Source organism: Ailuropoda melanoleuca, chromosome 5 (assembly GCF_002007445.2).
Source record: "Ailuropoda melanoleuca isolate Jingjing chromosome 5, ASM200744v2, whole genome shotgun sequence".
Classification (NCBI taxonomy): domain Eukaryota; kingdom Metazoa; phylum Chordata; class Mammalia; order Carnivora; family Ursidae; genus Ailuropoda; species Ailuropoda melanoleuca.
In genome coordinates, this window is record NC_048222.1 from 62,720,671 (window position 1) to 62,739,505 (window position 18,835).

Genomic DNA, 18,835 nt, shown 5'->3' on the forward strand with positions numbered 1-18,835 from the left:
AAAGAAAAAAGTCAGTAGGACACCTCTGTCCTGTATGTCTCGATCCTTGCCATTCACCACAGTTAGTGTGGCTGGGGGCTGACGGCTAGACAGTGCGGGTATAGAGCATTTCCAGCCTCACCAAGTTCTGTTGGACACACTGGAACTCCAGCTAATCCCGATTCTTTCCCCTGCACTTCACATATTAGGGCCTCATGCCTCTTCTTGCAGCTCCTAATGACTGGGAGAATCATGGAAGGTATGGAACTGGTGGGATTGAAGGGCCCAAGAATGTTAGAGAAGTGGAGAAAGGTTGGTCCATTTTGGCCAACTCCAAAGGGGCAGTTTGGTCCTTCTGTGTCCTCTTTAGCCATCTGTGGTCATCCTGAGCGTTCTTTATTGAGGCACAAGGCATGTGACTTCCAGGAGACGGTGTCGTACAGCCCAGAGCATGGGATGCCAGACTGCTCTGTGGGCCCCCCGTCAGGCCCCTCTGGAGTGGATCCGCCACACACTGTGTGTAGACATCAGCAGTGGGGTGGGGGGGCAATCTGGCATCTCTGAGACCCCAGCACAGGTCTTGGCTCTGTGTTCCAAATTAAGCAGAAACAGGCCCTCCCCTTGGAGCCTGGCCAATGATAGTCATCCCCTTCTTTTCTAGGAGGTTCTAAACTTGCCTACAGGTTCATTTTGGAGTTGAATCACCTCTTTTTTTGGATTTTTCTTCAGTCTCCACTTCAGGTCTGGGGGAGGAGAGTGGAGATGACTAAGTGTTGGTTGAAGAATAGAAATTATCTCCCAACAGCTCACTGCTCCAGAGAGCCTTTCTTCTGGAAACTGCCTTTCTCACCATCCAGACGGCTGTTGTCCACAGAGGGTCACGTACCATCTGTAGCCTAAGGCTTATGATGATCAAAAGAGGACTCTCTAAAAGCCTTATCTCCAGTAGCTTAAGCAGGCAGGCCTGCTTTTCAGCTGTCCTTATTGATAGCACCTGATGATATCCCTGTTTACCTGGACCATCCAGGTATATGCACACATCCAGGAAGAGGGCCCCGGACAAAAGCCACACAGCATCAGGAGGCCGTGAATTTCCTCAGGATATGGATGGATCCTGCTCACCTTTGGTTGCAAGGCCTAGTGTAAGTCTGGTACACAACAGTCTGTCAGTGTTTGATGAATAAATGAGGGAGGTCCCAAGCGATGAGAAACACATTTGGGTCCAGATAAAACTGAACCAGAGATTTCCGATGTTTGTGCTTAAGAGCTGTGGGCAAGGTGGGACTTGAAGGGCAGATGGTTTTAGGACTTTTTTCTAGCTGGAGGAGACAAGGCCCTGATGCAGCACTTCCTGCCTTCCATCCCCTGCACCTGCCGTGTCAGCGTTGTCTAGAAGGCTTGTTGGAAATAGGAACACCTGGGTTCTACCCACGCCCACGAAATCAAATCTAGAGGGTGAGGCTCAGGTAACTATTTTCCTTAAGCAGCCCAATGATAACCAGGGGCTGGGGTTTGGGAACCAGAGTACCAGTTCCTCATCCTCTTGGAGAAGGAGTGAAGTGTCTCCTGCATGAGGGAATTGGACTCCAGTCACTTCCTGGAGCACATCAAACCCCACCTCCAGCCCCAGCAGGCCACCCAACCCTGAGTCCTCAGGAGAGTGGCCAGCTCCACCCTCCCCACCTCAACGTTTCCTGTCAGACCTGAGCTAGCAGTAGTGTAGCCGGAGGAGAGCCGGGTGGCTCTGGAAAGCAGACAGGGCTTCCAGCTGGGAACTGTGCTGTCTGGCCATGCACCGGGTGCTTGGGCCAAGGTGGCCGGCAGGCAAGGGGCTGCCCCTCCTGGGGGCAGTGCTGCTGCACAAGAGAGAGAAGAGGGGACTTCAGTGGAGGCAATTGTGGGTAAAGTACCTGGTCTTCCCTGGGAAGCGTGGACTGCAAGAGCCCTGGGAGCACTGGGCCCCGTGAAGACTGAAGCCAGCCGGGACTGGGTTCTGATCTGGGCGGGAACCAATTTGCTCTAGCCAGCCTGGCAGAGCTTAAATTAAAGAGGTTGGCCAAGACCTTGGCTTTTGGAAATAAGCTCCCTCCCCGCCAATTAGGATGGAGGGTGAGGTCCTGTGATACTTGCAGCTGTTGTCTTTGCCCAGAATGCCCCCACTTGGCTGTAGAGTGCCCCAGGGGGAAAGGAGAAAGGTGCTTGCTGGGATTTTGAGGGGACAGCCTCACCCCCAGGAGAGCGCAGTCTGTTGTTACCTCTCTTGGGCCCAAGCTGTTGTCTCCTTAGGGACTCATCAGACCAGTACAAGCTGGGTGACACCTGGTTTCCCTTCACCTGCCACCTCCTAGGGGGTGTGGCCCTAGCCAGTGAGTGAGCTGGCGGGTGGGGTCAATCATGGCTTTCTCTTCTGATCTTTAATCTCCTAGGTGCAGCACTCCAGCTCTCACTTAGGCTTCCAAGCGCTAACAGCAGCACGGAAGTGGGGGGAGCTGCCCATTTGCGGTGTATCACAACCGTTAATTAGTAACAATGGCTACATATATTAAGCACTAATACCAGGCACTTCATAGAACTACTTATTTAAAAATCACCACAACCCTATGGGATTGCAAACCCCCGTTTATAGATGGGGAAAATGAAGCATGGGGAAATCAAGTAATTTGCCCAAGGCCATTCAGCTAATCCATGGTGGAGCTTAGATTTGAACCCTGCGTGACTGATTCCAAAGTCCAGGCTCATCACGGATATGCGGAACTCCCGGTGTCAGAAAGCCTCTGAGGTCCCAGGCACAGCAACTTCAGTGACCCTGGGCCCCCTGCTGCTCTATGAAGAAACAAGGAAGCCTGAGCTGGGCACTGCTGCAGGAAGAAGATCAGGCCCCCTACCCAGCTTCCCGGAACTGAGTTCCAGAGTTCTATTTTTTCAGCGGGAAACCCACCCATACTATGACCTCCAGGTGAAGGTGCTGAGGGCCAGAAATATCCAGGGCACAGATCTGCGTGAGTGACCCCCTATTCCACCCTTTCTCCCCTTCCTTTCCCTGGTGCCTCCTCAGAGCTCAGCAGGAGCTGGCTGGAAGTGTGTGTGTGTGTGTATATGTGTGTGTGTGTGTGTGTGTTTGGAGTGGGGCAGAGGGGCTGGTGCTGACTGTGGAGGGAGCTGGCTGGAAGTGTGTGTGTGTGTGTGTGTTTGGAATGGGGCAGAGGGGCTGGTGCTGACTGTGGAGGGAGCTGGCTGGAAGTGTGTGTGTGTGTGTGTGTGTGTGTGTGTGTGTGTGTGTGTGTGTGTGTGTTTGGAGTGGGGCAGAGGGGCTGGTGCTGACTGTGGAGGGAGTCCTCCCTGGTGAGGGAGCTCCAGGGCAGGCAGGCAGGGACTGGAGGGGAAACCTGTGCAGACCTTGGACTTCTTGAGTCTAGCAAGTGGAGCAGTGGCAGCCTGGATGAGCATGTGAGGCCTAACGTTGCTGGAAATCAACGTCTGTTCTCCAGCCGCTTTCCACACCAGTGCTCACCATGGAAGGGGACTTTGTTGCCCGAATTAGGCCCTTTCAGGGGATTACTCAACGGTCTGTGCAGTCATGTGGTCTTTTCAACTGACCACTTCAGGATTCAGTTGAATGGGAGGTGTAACTGGTCCAGATGGAGTTAAGGACATTGGCTCTCCCCCCATCTCCTTGTCCCACACAGGCAGCCTCCTCTTCCCCCTCAGCTCCTTTCCTTCTCCCTGCCCCAGCCTTATCCCGGGAACTTCTCCAGCAAAAGAGCTAGACGCTGAGGACCCCCTCCCCCATCCCATCTGCAGTGTCCAAAGCCGATTGCTACGTGCAACTGTGCCTGCCCACTGCATCCTCCAGACCAACCCGGACAAGGATGGTGGCCAACTGCAGTGACCCCAAGTGGGATGAGACCTTCCACTACCAGATCCACGGTGCTGTGAAAGTGAGGCCAGCAAAGGGTCCCGGGCAGTGGAGGGAGAGAGCTCCTCCAGTGGAGGGAGAGGGCTCTGTGCCCTCCTGCCCTGCCTCAGGTTCCCACCTCTCACCTGCCATTCCCAGAATGTTCTGGAGCTCACCCTCTATGATAAGGATGTCCTGGACAGTGACCAGCTCTCCCTGCTACTGTTTGACCTGAGGAGCCTCCAGCCTGGCCAACCCTACAGACATACCTTCCTACTCAACCACCAGGTGAGCCACCCCACCTGTGCCAGCAATGAACCAAACTCAAGGAGAGCAAGTCCGGCACAGGGCACTGAGGTGACGGCTCCTGGTCAGCACAGGCCAGGCCTCCAAGACAGACCCTCCTCTATCCTACACCACTGAGCTACAAAGGTTTCCCCTCAAACATTTCTTCCCCTAGTTGAGCCAAAGTATGAGCTCCTTGAGGGCAGAGCACTTTGTCTGTCTTGGCCACTGCCAAACCCTCGGTGTCTAGAACAGGGCCCAGCAGACAGCCTGGAGTGCGTGACCCTCCTCATGAAGATGCCCCCCCTCCTGGGCCTGCGAGAAGCCACCACAACAGTCCCCTCTTCTAGTCCCTGGAGCTGAGCAGGGTAGGCGGCAGGGACGGTCTCTGATGCCTTCAGAGCTCTTTGAAAATGAATGCTCCCTTGCTTCCCTCGTGTAGGATTCCCAAGAGCTGCAGGTGGAATTTTTTCTGGAGCACAGGTAAGTCCAGGTGATGCCCATGCCCAGTTACGCCAAGAATCACGGACAGCTCCAGCTGTCAATCAGCGGTTCTGCCCTGGCCTGGCCTGAGAGGGAGTGTCCTAGTCCAGACACCCATTTGAGTGTTGGTGACAGGCCTGCTCCTATCCTCAAACCTGGCCATGCTCCCTGGGCTCTTCCAGCTGCTTTAATCACATTATTAGAGTAACAGCTGTCTCAAGGGGAGCCAAATGTCCCATGAGCCCCTCATCTTTTGCAGCCAGGTGCCTGCATCTGAAGTCATCACCAACGGGGTCCTGGTGGTGAGTAGGGAAGGCAAGCTTGGGGCTGTCTAGGGCTGAGAGGGGGGAAGTGCAGAGTCCATGACTGAGCCTATCATGCCCCCTTGCCTCTGAAGGACACTCAAACCCTCCTGAGAGGGGAAGTGTGCTAGGGAGGCATCTCCAGGGACCAGGGGCAAGAAGCTCCCTCAAGTCAGAGCAGAAAACTCAGAAGCCCTCCTTCCTACCCTGTGCACTGGGACCCCTGGCTGCTGGGACTGCTGAAGACACTGCTATCAGAGCCCCTCTCCTCCTTCCCCTTTCCCACCAGGGCCACTTCTTCTGAGTCCTGGGAGGGGGACTGCTACAAAAGATTCCTACCCACAAGGCACAGGCCCTGGCAAAGTTGTTAACCTGGGCCCTGCCCCAGATACCCCTCCTTCTGCCCTGGTCTGGGTCCTGTGCAGGGAGAGCCCTGTGAACTATCAGCTCCCAGCGGCCTCTGCTTTCCTTAGGCTCACCCCTGTCTGAGAATCCAGGGTACCCTCGGGGAAGATGGCACAGCCCCACCTCGAGAGTATGGTGAGTCTGTCTATGGCCTTGGGTCTTGCCTTCTCTCCTGGGTTTGGGGGCTGCTGATTTCTAGAAGGTGAGTCTAAGGCAGGCAGTTCTTAAAAGTTTTACCGCTCAAAGCAGATGAAGGATGGAACGGATTGCCTCTGAAAGTAGTGAACTTCCTGTCCCTGGAAGTGTTCAAGCATAGCAGTTGCATCGACCCAACCACTGCTCTGCAAAAAGCAACCCTAAGTCTCAGGCGCAGACGACAGGAAGCATTTCTTTAGCTCACACGTCGGATGGTCAGCTGGCGCTTGGCTGATCTAAGCTGGGCTTGGCAGGAGGGACCTGGCTTTGTGCCATATGTCCCTCATCCACCTTCTGTGACCCGTGAACAGTCGTGTTGTGAAGGTATCAGCAGAGGCACGAGAGCGAGCCAAAATGAGCAGGTGGTTTTCAAGCCTTCAGTCACATCACAGACATTACCTGACATTTTGCTAGCTGAGACACATCCCAAGGCTGACCCTAAAGTTGGAGGGCAGGCAATCCAGCTGGCCTCTCGGTGGGAGGAAACGAAGTCACACGGCAAAGCGTGGGAATTCCAGGAGCGAAGAACTAGGGCCACTGAGGTAGTGTGCCACAGGGGGCAGCCACTCAGGATGGGGGGGTCCAGATGCAGAAGCAGAGCAGAGGCTGTGGGACAGCTAAGGTCCCCTCTGATGCTGAGAGTCTGAGCCCCCATAATGAGTCCACGTAACGTTCCAGGACTCATGTGAGCCAGGCACTGTGTTCACATTTCGCATGTCTTTTATCTTTAATTCTCATAACAACCCATAAAATACAACTATTATTCTCTTAACTTATGAAACCATGGCTCAAACAAGAAACTCGCTTAAGGTCCCACAGCCTGAAAGTGGGAGAGCCAGGACCAGACCCACATCTGTGGCGTTTGGGGGCCTGTCTGCTCTCTCCACCACAGATCCTATTGTTTCTGCCTCTGAACAGCACATAGCAATCTCCAGCCATAAACCACGGTGTGAAAGAAGTATCAGTTTCCTTGTTTTCTCTAATTCCCACCCACCTGGGGTCATGTCACGTCTCCAGGTCTCATTTAGGGCCAAGGAGTCTGTGTTGGGCGAGAGATTCCATGTGGACCTCTGTTCCTGAAGCATCTGTCATATCCTAGACTCTCTGTTGCTCCCAAGTCATGTTTAGGGTCTGGGGCTCTTTTGTGAGGCTGTCTGGGGTCCCCTCTATCTGAGCGTCATGCACATTTCTCTCAGGGGTTTTGCCTCCTCCCCAGAAAGCTGCTTGGAACAGCGTGGGCCCACCAGCCTCCCTCTTCTCCTCCTTCTAGCCCGGGCTGGCTCTCCCCTGCTTCTCAAAGCCTCCACCCACCCACTTCTTCCTCTTATCTCCTCTGCACACCATCTGCTCATTCAAGGTCTTACACTTTGAAAATAAAGGACAGGACAACTTGCTGCCTATTTGTTTTCTCCCTGGCCACAAACCTTCCCCTAGGTGATGAGCGCAGAGCTTGAATGGAGGCAAGAGATGGGGCGAGCGACTACCAGTTGAAGACTGCTAATTAATGTTAATAATGTGTGATAATTATAACATTATAATTGTTACAGAATTATATTTTACACACTTAATATAATAATCTCAAAATCATTAGCCCCATAAAGTCTGGGCAAGGAATGCTCTCCCTCCCTGCCCTTCCCCCTTCCCTAGGCATTGTGTGTTTCCCACCCTCCCCCATGTTCCCAATTCTGACCAGGACAGGTTATAGGACCCCAAGGGTCCTTCATGATATCTTTGCTATGGGGCACAGAGCCAGAGAGTGAGCAGGGCAATGAGTTGGCATTTCTAAGGGTAAAGAAAGGGGAGTTGCTGTTCAGGGTGCTACCATCATGTGCCACACACCCCCCCATTCTCACCCCCTCACCTGGGCCCTCTGCTCCCAGGCTCTAGGCATATTCGGCTGACAGTGCCTGGGGCCTACGAGAAGCCACAGCTCTTGCCCCTGCAACCCCGCAAAGAGGGAGGCCTCCCAGCCACCTTCACCTTTCACGTGAATCCAGTGATCAGCTCCAGGCTGGATGTGGAGCTGGGGGAGAAGCTCACAGTCCTGCAGGTGAGTGAGCCCATAGATTGGGAAGGTGTGGATGAGAGAATCAGTCCAGCCTAGAGGGGTGTCCCAGGGCTACCATGGAAGTACATGTTCCTTCACCATGAAGGGTCACGAAGGGTGTTTTTTCTTCTCTGCAGAGTGGCCCAAGTGCTGAACTGGAGACCCAGACCAGCAAGCTGGGCGAGGGGGGCATCCTGCTCTCTTCTTTGGTCTTAGGCCAGGAGAAACAGCGTTTCGTGGCCCTGGGGGAGGTAAGGCTCCCTCTGGGTGCCTGCGGGACCCCTGCCTGCTCTGTGACCACCAAAAGAGGGCTGGGGGGGGCCTGAGAGGAAGGTCAAGGGGCCTGAGAGGGAGGGGGTCAAGATCAGGCCAGCCTGGAGTTCAGCCATGAAATAGAGCTCTGGGCTACAGGTGGGAGAACCCCACTCAGGGCACTCAAGGCTGGGGCTCTTGTCTCTTTCAGGACCAGGAGGTGGTTCTGAGTATGAAGGCAGAAATGAGGTGAGGAAAGCCGACTTCAGGAGGAAGACTCTTGGGCTAGGCTGGAAGTATCGGGGCTCTTCTGCCTCCTCCACTCAGCCTGGGTGGCAGAGGGCATGTCTGGTTCTGGTGAGGTCTTTCTAAGGGGTTCCACAGAATGTGGGTCTGCTCCTGTGAAAAATGGGCTGGGTCTGAGGCTCTCCTCCAGTGAACAGTCGCCCAGCATCCCACCCCCACCCCTATCTGAGGCAGCTCTGGAGACCTTGACCTGCGCCTTGGCTTTGGCTTGTGTGAAGGGGAACAGGAGTTTCTGGACAAGAGGAAGCAGATCGTGTCTAAGGCCCTGCAGCAGGTGCTGGGATTGAGCCAGGCTCCTGACAGTGGCCAGGTATGAAATGGAGGAGGTGGCCCCCAGGGTCACCAGGACCAAATCCAGCCTCTTCTCTTGAGAGGACTGTGTGGCCAAGAGGCGACAGGAAGCCTTGAGGAAGAGCAGAGAACGGAGGAGGAAGCGGCAGGCCTGTTTACCTGAGCCAACAGGCAAAATCAGGAGAGTCAGGACCTTGTATGTAACGAGGGATGGGCAGCCCTGGCCAAACAAGGTGTATTAGTCCCCTCAGGCTGCCATAACAGAACACCCAGACTGGGCAGCTTAGACAACAAATACTTATTTCCTCCCCTGGAGGCTGAAAGTTCAAGATTCAGGTGCATCAGGGTTGGTTCCTGGTGAGGCTTCTCTTCCTGTTGTGTAGACAGCTATCTTCCTGCTGTGTCCTCACGTGGCTCTTCCTCCGAGCATGTACAGAGGGGTAAGGGGCAACTTCTCTCTTCCTCTTCTTACAAGGACTCCAGTACCATTAGAGGAAAACCCCACTGTTGTGGCTTTACATAACTTGTAGCCGCCTTGTAGGCTGTTTCTGCACGTGTGGTCACAGGAAGGCTTCAATATGTGCATTTTCAGGGGCGGGGTGCAATTCAGTCCTTAACCACAGACAAAGGGATTTGGAAGTGGAGGGTCCATGGGAGCCTGGAGGCAGGCCGGAAGGCGGTACCAAGGGAGAGAGCTACGGTGAATCAGGAACCAGTTGGTGGCTTCCTCCTGGCGGGGAGTGTACTCAGGAGTTGGAGCCAATTCCCGGGGCTGACGGGTGAGCAAGCCCAGACCGTTCCTTTGGTCTGGCCTGCTCTGTACCAGCTCTCCACTCCATAGGGGGTAGGGTAAAGAGGGCACGGACCTGGCTTTCCAGGGTCTCTGTGTCCTGTAGCACTCCCAAGGGACAGTGCCCTTGCTGAGCGCTGGCCAGGAGCGTTTCTGTCAAGACAGAAGAAAGGGCAGGGAAGGGAACCACAAGTCTGGGGGCGGAATGACCCAAAGCTTCATGGAAAAGCTGAGCAGCCAGAAAGCTGCTAGTCTGATCCCACCAGGGACCTCTGATCCTGAAGAGATACCTGGGCACCTCTCATGTCTGGGGCAGGTCCAGGCTACTTGGTGGTCTTTGCCACTGTAGCCCAGTGGTTCTCAACTGGGGACCATTTCACCCCCACCCACCCAGAGGACATTTGTCACTGTCTAGAGACATGCTTTAGGATCACCACTTGGGGCGGGGGACAGGAATGCTACTGGCGTCTCCTGGGTAGAGGTCTCGAATGCTGCTAAACACCCTACAACATGCAGGACAGCCCCTCGCGACAAAGAATTAGCCGGTCCCAGATGATCAACAGTGCCGAGACTGGGAAACCCTGCTCCGGTGGTTTGTGGTGAAAGCCAGCATACCTTCCAGTTACACACTTTCCTGGTGCGATGGTTAAGAATCATGCCGCTTTGGGTTCATAGCCCATCACTTACCACCTGTATGACTGTGGGGACATTATCCAACCTTCCTGTGCCTCAGTTCCTACTCTGCAAAATGGGGATCCCACTGGGTTGCTGTGAGGATTCAATGAGATAAGACATATACAGATCTTAACGCAGTGTCAACATTGTAAGCAATAGTACATAAACGACAGTGGTGGTCGGTGTCGTTTCGATTATTGTTGTGCTCAGGTGCCTGTGGTGGCTGTGCTGGGTTCCGGAGGTGGAACCCGAGCCATGTCTTCACTGTACGGCAGCCTGGCAGGGCTGCAGGAACTCGGCCTCCTGGACACTGTGACCTACCTGAGCGGGGTCTCTGGGTCTACCTGGTACGTGCAGTGCGGGCAGGGGGCAGAGTGAAGGAGAGCCCCGAAGGGGCAGGAGTGTGACTGGTGGTCTATCCCTGAAGGGGTGCTGGGATCCTGCCACCAAGGGGGTTAGGAGGGGCAGGAAGGCACTGCGTTTCCAGGCCTCCTTGAGTGGGTGAGGCAGGGCAGGGGGTACAAGGCACGGAGAGGTGGGGCACCCGCAGACATCTGCATCCCTCTCTCCCCTTGCTATGCCCTCCTGCCCCACTGCCCCTAATACCCCCTGTGCCCAGGTGCATCTCCACCCTCTACCAGGACCCAGCCTGGTCCCAGGTGGCCTTGCAGGGCCCCATTGAGCGTGCCCAGGCTCGGGTCTGCAGCAGTAAGATGGGGGCAATGTCCCCGGAGCGCCTGCAGTACTACACCCAGGAACTGGGGAGCCTGGAAGGCAGCGGCCACAGTGTTTCTCTCATCGACCTCTGGGGTCTCCTCATTGAATATTTCCTCTACCAGGAGGTAAGAGATGAGCACATAATAAATAAACCTGGCTCCTTTCCACCCCTGCCCCACCAGCACACACTCTGCCTTCGTGGCTGGGCTAAGATGGAACATTTGCAAAGCTATCCCTTAGGTCTGAGCTCTCTGAAGACAAGAGGTGAGACCCCTGGGTAGGCTGACTGCGCTTTATCTTTCCTGGCCCCTAACCTCTGGGAAGGGAGGGGTGGGTCTGCAGTTCTTGGGTCTGTCTGCATATTAGAATCACCTGCACAGCTTTTCAAAAACACCCAGGCCTGGGCCCCACTTCCAGAGGTACTGATTAGGGTTGGTCTGGGTTCCAGCACTAGCACACATGTGTTTTTGAAAGTGTTCCAAAGGGTTCCAACCTGCAGCCTAGGCCGAATGCCACTCCGGCCTGCTAGCCAAGCTGCCTGCTGCTCCTAGAGCTGCAGGCCCGGCTCGAGCTGGGAGATGAGAGGAGTCAGAGCTGAGTGAGGGTCTCAGCCCTGGGGGCCTGGCCCACGGGGGTGTGGAGGTATATCACAAGTGATTTCTCATGTCTAAGAAAAGAATCCATATTTTTGAATGATTTATTTTTTAAAGAAAGTAAGCTGGAGTTTTTCAGTGTTTCCTTTGAAAAAGGTCGCTGACTCCCTTGGGCCCTAATATGCATTCTTGAATAGGAAAGTGGGCAGAGTGTTCCCAATGACCCTGGAATCGCACACAACTCACGGTGGCCTTACCTGGGCTGCAGCCTAAAGCCTGGCCCTTAGAGAGCTCTCTCTAGAGCACTGGCCTTGGCAGCCCCAGTCTCTGGTGGGCACGCCATCCCCTGCAGGGTATCAGGCCTCAGGCCATGGGGATGGGGGAAGGGAGTTCCCCAAAAGCCAAGTGCCTCCCTGCCTGCCTGCCAGGAAAACCCCGCCAGGCTGTCTGACCAGCAGGAGGCTGTCAGCCAGGGCCAGAACCCTTACCCGATCTACGCCAGCATCAATGTCCGTACCAACATCAGCGGGGAGGACTTTGCAGGTGCCTGGGTGTGGGGACCCGGGAAGCAAGTGGAGGCAATGGTTGGTAGGAGGGTGTGAGAAGCCAGCACTGGTCACGTACACATGGGAGCCTTGGAGCACAGTGGACTTGCTGCCTCCAGCTCTTGGCAAGTCTGATTCCTGACCCAGCACTCAAGTGGGAGGGGAAACCCTGGGGTCCTGGTGGAAGGCTCCGGCTAACATTCCCTTCACTCTGGGCCCCCAGAGTGGTGCGAGTTCACCCCCCATGAGGTCGGTTTCCCCAAGTATGGGGCTTATGTCCCAACTGAGCTCTTTGGCTCTGAGTTCTTCATGGGGCATCTGCTGCAGCCCCGGCCCGAGCCCCGGATCTGCTACCTGCAGGGTGAGTCTGGGCTGGAGGGCTGGGGACTGGGCAGGGGCCGGGCCAGGCCCTGAGATGGGGTGCACCCAGGGCCTTGCCTTTCTTCTTAGGTATGTGGGGAAGTGCCTTTGCAGCCAGCGTGGATGAGATCTTCCTGAAGACTGCTGGCTCGGGCCTCAGCTTCCTAGACGGGCACAGAGGGAAGGTAAACATCACAGGTAAGGGTGGACACCCTGACCTCCCCGCACCCCTCCTTCTAGCCCCAGCACCCTGGCTGAGGCACAAAGGACAAGGAAAGGGGTGATGCAGGACTTGGCTGTCCCACGGGGTTCAGAGAAGTCCTGAGGAAATGCCTTCTAGCTGAGGGCCTCCCGCTGCCCAGAGGCCTGTGGGGACAGTGTGCCTGGGGAGCTGGGGAAAAGCCCATGTCAGAAAAGCCAGTGGGAGTTGTGAGTGCTCTGTGATAAGGCCACAGCTTTGAATTCTCTGCTTTGGTTCCCGTTATGTCAGCTTAGCCTAGGACCACTGGGCATCTGGTGGCTGTCTATCCACAGCCCTCAGGGCTCCTCTCAGGACTGCTCCTTAAGTGGCCTACGAGCTTCCTGCTGCACAGAGTACCTTTTCCACCTTTCTTCCCTGGATAATGTCTGCTCATCTCTTAAGATTCAGTTCAGACATCATTTTGTCTGGGGGCTTCTCTGTCCTACTCCATCCCTCCAGGCTGATCGAAGGTCTTACCACCAACGTCCCACAGCACTTATCCTTATCTTGAGGCATTGTTACGATTTATGATCTCTTTGTATGGCTCTCCCCTAAGTAGGCTGTGAGCCCTGGGGGGCCAGGACCGGGCTCTATTCACCTTCGCATCCCTCGTGCCTGGCACAGTGCCCAGCACGCAGTACTCCTCAGTGGGTTTTTTCTGGATGAAATTCTGATTGGAAATTGTATATACAACTTAATTTTCAAAAGGGGAAATAAATGATCACTTAATAAATACAATGCCATAGGCAACTTTCAAAATATAGGCAACCTGAAAGAAAAGGTCATCTAAAAGAGGTTCTGGGAAGCAGTGGTCTGAGGCTTGGGAGCTGGGGGGAAGGAGGGATGAATGTGGGGAGGAGATAAAGGGGGTTCCCTGAGCCATAAGGGCCACTGGACAAAGGGGGGCACCACTTCTCACTATATTTACCCTTGCACCCCCATCTAGATGACTGCCAGAAGCTCCAGCTGCATGACCCCACACGTCTGCGAACCAGGCTCTTCACCCCCCAGGGCCCCTTCTCCCAGGCTGTGCTGGACATATTCACCTCCCGCTTTACCTCCGCAGAGAACTTTAATTTCACCAGGGGCCTCTGCCTACACAAAGACTATGTAGCTGGCCGGGAGTTCGTGGCCTGGAAAGGTGGGTGCTGCTCTGGGTGGGGGTCCCCCGCTGCCTACGCCTCTGACTCACTGGGGCCCGCGCTGCCTTTCCCCCTGGAGCTGGGTTGTGGGCTCCTGCTGCCCAGGGGGCTCTGGGGGAAGGACTGGGATGTCCGCCGGGAGGCAGGGCCAGGGGCTGGGGTGGGAGACTCTGTTGCCATCAGAAGCAGGGGAGGAGAGATCTCTACAGAGAGATCTTGGCATTCCCAAGGCGAAGAGAAGAGCGAGCATCTGTCCCTGTTGCAGCTACGCACCCTGACGCCTTCCCCAACCAGCTCACTCCCATGCGGGACTGCCTGTGCCTGGTGGATGGGGGCTTTGCCATCAACTCTCCGTTCCCCCTGAACCTGCTGCCCCAGAGAGCGGTGGACCTCATTCTGTCCTTTGACTACTCCCTGGAGGCCCCTTTTGAGGTAAGGTGGTGGTGGGGAGGAATTGAGGTTCTCTGTTGAGGCGGCCCGGCTGGGCATTTAGGGATTGGCCTTCATGCAGGACCTGTGTTCTAACCTGTGGGCGGGTACCTTGTGAAGACCTTAGTGGCACTTGTCCCCCTAGCTGGAGGAGGGGGATTGCTGAGGCTATGGGATGGAGTGGGAGTCGGGAGAAGAAGCCAAAGACAGCCCTCAGGAGTCTTCCATCCTGGTGAAGAGAAGGCTCCTGTGTTGGCCCCTGCCTGTTTCTGAAAGCATTCTGTCTAGACCTGTGTTGGGGTCTGATGTCCCTTAGTTACTGTGGTAACAACAGAGACATCAGCTCCCCCCAGGGCGTCTCCCGCGGCAGCTCCCTCAAGACTGTGGGGTAGTGGACATGTTCCACCTTCTGGATGAGGGTTCTGGTTGCGCTGCTGGCTTTCTTCTCCGTATCCTCCTGGGTCTAAGGAGAGCCTGGGATTAGATGATGGAGAAAGCCTCTTCCCATGTGACCTTCCGTAATCATTCAGTCTCCACCCGGTGACACTGAAATCAGCCCCTAAGAGGGAGCAGGGAGGGGTCAGAGAAGGCAAGCAGTGGGTGGTTCTGGGAGGAATGACCGTGAGAACGCTGGGGATCATCCTCATTAATCTGCACAACCACCCCACTAGAGTTATTCCCGTTTTTATTTTGTAAATAAAGAAATGGGCTCAGAAAGGCAATGTCACCTGCCTGTAGTCACTCAGCCAGCGGGCTGTGTGGGCGCAGGGGGTAGGAGGCAGTGTCAGAAGCTGGCCTCCCTGCCCAGGTCTTACAGATGACAGAGAAGTACTGCCTGGACCGAGGCATCCCCTTCCCAAGGATTGAGGTGCTCCCTGAGGACTTGGAGGAGCCCCGTGAGTGCTACCTGTTCACCGAGGCCGAGGACCCCCGCTCACCCATTGTGCTGCACTTCCCCCTTGTCAACCGTACCTTCCGCACACACCTGGCACCAGGTGAGGGGAGGCGCTGGGCCGGGGTCTGGTCGTGGGGCGCTGTGCTAAGAGTGGGCTTCCAGGACAGCGTACCAAAGCATGCCTCCCGGAGGCCCCAGCTGGCCACTGCTGCCCTTTGCTCCCGGGGCCTCAGCCCTCACACTGGCCCCACTCCTCCTCCTGGTTGAGAGAGAGGAAATGTGGGTATGGCCAGATATCCTAGGGCAGGGGGAGGGGAGCTTCCGGGCTGGCAGCTCCTAGCCCCAGAGTGCCCCCAGCTTGGCCTCATCTCCACTTCCCGCCCACAGGTGTGGAGCGACAAACACCTGAGGAGAAGGCCCGTGGGGACTTTGCCGTCAACGGGTCAGACACGCCCTATGGCATGATGAACTTCACCTATGAACCTGAGGAGTTTGAGCGGCTGGTGGCTCTGAGTCGCTACAATGTTCTGAACAACGCAGAGACCATGAGGCAGGCCCTCCGGCTGGCTCTGGAGCAGCGGCAGGCTGGGGACAGGGCCGGAGGCTGACCAGGCTGGAGTGGGAAGACTGTGAGAGAGGGGAGTGACATGGCTCCAGACCAGGGTTTGAGAGAGAGGAGTGATAGATGCTGAGGGGCTCCTGCCTCCCATGTTACAGGGACATGCTTTAGGCCCTCCAGGCCCCAGAAAGCTCCTGCATAATGGCATCTTGGCTTTGGGACTGGGACCTTCTCGTAGGTGTTTCTGGGAAATGATGGGGCAGTATGTCTCTCTGGGGCTCTTGGGGATGGGGGCAGAGGTGAGCAATGCTCATTTTACATTGGAGTGTAAAGGGGATCAAGCAGCAACAGTCTAGCCCCAGGGCCTGTCCCAAACGCAGAAGGACCTTAGAGGGCCCAGGTCTTCAGACCTCACCAGACTGGGAGCTGTGAGAGCTGAGGCACAGGTTCCTCTCCTTAAGCTGAGACCAAAAGTAAAGAGTCCTCCATCTAATCCACACTTTTGCAAATGGCCAGGCTCCTGGATACAGTGCTCAGTGCGATCGTGAATAAAGGGGGACTTCCGGGGCTGCCAGTTCATTCGCTAACTCCGTCCTTCAGCCTGCTGACTCTCCTTCGCCCCTGGCCTCCCCTGTCCCTCTCACTGCTTAGCCTCCCGAAAGCTGTGGGGATGGTAGCCCCCCATCCTGGTGGGGCTCCCGCCACTGGGTGTGCTCCTGTCTCCGTGTTAATGACTAATGCTTCACTCTTTAAACTCAGGCCGTGCTCTCTTCTCATGTACACAGCCGCCACCTCCTGCAAATAGGCGGCCGTTCCCAGAAGCTCCATGGGTGTGTCCGGAGGGTGCGTTTGCTTATCAGGGAGCAGAGGAAGTGTGTGCCTGCAAGTGTGTGCGTGTTCCTAGTGAGGGCGGGGCGGCGGAGCACCTGTCTTGGCCAGGGATGGGCCGTGGCAGAGGGTGCCCGGCTGGGAACTCAGAGGCCTAGGTTCCTGCCTCTTTCACAGACACATGCTGTGGTCTGGGCAATCTGCCCCTCTCTCTCCCTGTCTTTCGTCTCTCCTGACCAAGGTGGGATCCTCCGAATAGCAGGAGCCTCTCCAGCATGCACAGATTGAAGTCTGTGGAGAGAGATTCACTCTGACTAGGTGTGATCTGGGGTCCCACAGGCTGTGGGCATCTGCAGCCTCCTTCTTCCCACCCCCATCCCCCACAGTGTGGAGCTGCCTGGGGCCCTTCAGTGGCCCGGATGCCATACTGTCTTGAACCCTTGCTTCTACTGCCCTCTCCTCCAGAGTGCCCTCTCAGGCTGCAGCCTTCCCCCTCCATCCTCTCTAGGACCAAAGTCACGATCGCTCTTTCAGTCAGGGACACCTATTAGAGGAAGCCTGGTGAGGCTTCCTACTCTGGGAAGAAAACCCTGATTCTGGCTCCCAGCTGGGAGGAAGGTAGATCCCAGTCTGTGCTCCCAGCTTGGCCTGGCCTGGGACCCCCTGGCCTCCAGCTGGACATGAGCAGGAGGGCTAAAGGAGCCAGGCCTCTGAAGGGCCAGTGCTTTTGGCTGGCATGGGGAGGGGGGACAGTTTGGTTCCCTCCTGCTCCTCACCATTGCTGCCCATCATAGACCACCACCCCTATCTTGGCTCAGCAATGAGAGGTTTCTTTGGGGTAGCCCCAGGCTGCCCCTGAGCTCCTGCTATGGCCACTGTCATCACCCCTGCTGTGATGGCATCATCAGTAACTTATTAAGACCCCCCCCATAGAATTCATAACTTAGAGAACTTTGTAGAGTTCTTAGATTTTCGTGGAGTTCAAAACTTGGAATCTTTAGTCTGTCTGTCTTTAATGCCTCAGATAGCCACAGGCTGTCTCTGGCTCCCGGAGGGATCTAAGGGATAGGGATCTAAGTCTATTTCTACTGCATTTCTGCCCCATTTCCAACCCTGGCTCAGGATGGCCGGAAACATGTTTCAAGGTCTCGAGGGTTACCAGGTTGGAGGGATTTGGCCGCAAGAACACACCTACAGGCTTGATTCACTCTGAGGCTGGGCAGAAATACAGGAGCAGGGACGTCTTCCTTAACTTGTCAGACCCCCTCAACAGGCAAAGGAAGAAAAGGGTGGCCACCAGGGCTGCCATGTATGGCTGCACAGGTTGTATACTACACAGTTCCAGAGGGTGCCATTCATATGAAGTGACTGTATGAACTTGCCCTGTGGGGTTGTGCCACGCGGCAGCCCTGGGCCCACAGTCTTAGCCCAAGGCATGTGAGAAAAGACACTAGTTGAAATATTAGGCCTCCTGGCTTCTTCAGATATATTTATGGGCATTCACAAGAGTCTCCTGCAGAAAAAAGAAAGAGTTGCTGGACAGATGTGGGGGTGGAGGGAGGAAAGGAAGAAAGGAAGGAAGGAAAGGAGAGACAGAGACAGAAGAAAGAGAAACATTTTCTTCTTTCATTGGCTGGCACGGCACCAGTGGGGAGGCCTCGTGTTGGCAGGCTGCTGGTTGGCATAGGTCCCCCCCGACCTTCTCCGGAGCTCAGTCCCTGCAGCTAATTGCCTCCCTGCTACTCCATTCTTTTGCTCAGTTTACATGAAAGCTCCCTCATTTCAGATGGAGTCATTCTTGGAGAGGAGGAAAGGAGGATTACCTGAATTACTCTGCCTGCATCCGTTTCCCCCCCAGTCCCCACTCTATAGCTGTTGAAAATCCAACAGGGCAGGGTGTCGAGGATTCTTCCCTATGCAGAAGAGAGAGGTCTACATTGGGACTGTCCTGAGAGTCAGGAAGGCTAGTCACCAGAGTTCAGGGGCAGGAATTAATTTTTTTCCTATTAGGACAAGTGAGGCACAGGAAATATTAAGCAAGTAAGAGCCCACACATATTAAAAAAAAAAAACTTTTACTTTATGGGGCGCCTGGGTGGCTCAGTTGGTTGAGACTTTGACTCTTGGTTTTGGCTCAGGTCATGATCTTGGGGGTGTGGGATCAAGCCCCGTGTTGGGCTCCGTACTCAGCCGGGAGTCAGCTGGAGATTCTCCTTCTCCCTCTGCCCCTCCCCCTGACTCACCCATGCGCGCACTCTCTCTCTAAAATAAATAACTAAATCTTAAAAAAATTAAAACCTTTGGGGCGCCTGGGTGGCACAGCGGTTAAGCGTCTGCCTTCGGCTCAGGGCGTGATCCCGGCGTTATGGGATCGAGCCCCACATCAGGCTCCTCTGCTATGAGCCTGCTTCTTCCTCTCCCACTCCCCCTGCTTGTGTTCCCTCTCTCGCTGGCTGTCTCTATCTCTGTCGAATAAATAAATAAAATCTTTAAAAAAAAATTAAAACCTTTTACTTTAGTCAGATTTCGGTTTTGAAAAAACAAATATGTAATAGAAGACTATTTAATTAGACTTTCTGAAAGTCTAATCGCTAACCCTAGGTGGCAAGCCTTGGAAAAGTG

General features: G+C 55.2%; 1 protein-coding gene across 4 annotated transcripts; it reads left to right on the top strand.

The window, feature by feature from the left end:
* Nucleotides 1-721: 721 nt before the first annotated feature.
* PLA2G4F (phospholipase A2 group IVF) lies at nucleotides 722-18,366 on the top strand. 4 transcript variants are annotated; one of them, XM_034661102.1, is made up of 20 exons: nucleotides 722-1,121; nucleotides 2,906-2,978; nucleotides 3,781-3,917; nucleotides 4,034-4,162; nucleotides 4,602-4,642; nucleotides 4,902-4,944; nucleotides 5,418-5,484; nucleotides 7,425-7,594; nucleotides 7,729-7,842; nucleotides 8,055-8,092; nucleotides 8,324-8,459; nucleotides 10,116-10,252; nucleotides 10,525-10,747; nucleotides 11,644-11,758; nucleotides 11,984-12,121; nucleotides 12,211-12,318; nucleotides 13,308-13,502; nucleotides 13,769-13,935; nucleotides 14,741-14,927; nucleotides 15,215-18,366. In XM_034661102.1, exons 1-20 carry the CDS (start codon nucleotides 1,011-1,013, stop codon nucleotides 15,433-15,435), a joined length of 2,550 nt encoding a protein of 849 aa, XP_034516993.1. In that variant the 5' UTR covers nucleotides 722-1,010; the 3' UTR covers nucleotides 15,436-18,366. The 4 variants fall into 4 exon arrangements, with proteins under 4 accessions (XP_034516993.1, XP_002913294.1, XP_019657522.1 ...); XM_002913248.3 differs by lacking the exon at nucleotides 722-1,121 and adding an exon at nucleotides 1,165-1,880; XM_034661103.1 differs by lacking the exon at nucleotides 722-1,121 and adding an exon at nucleotides 1,828-1,876 and having other exon boundaries at nucleotides 3,712-3,917.
* The last annotated feature ends 469 nt before the right edge of the window (nucleotides 18,367-18,835 follow it).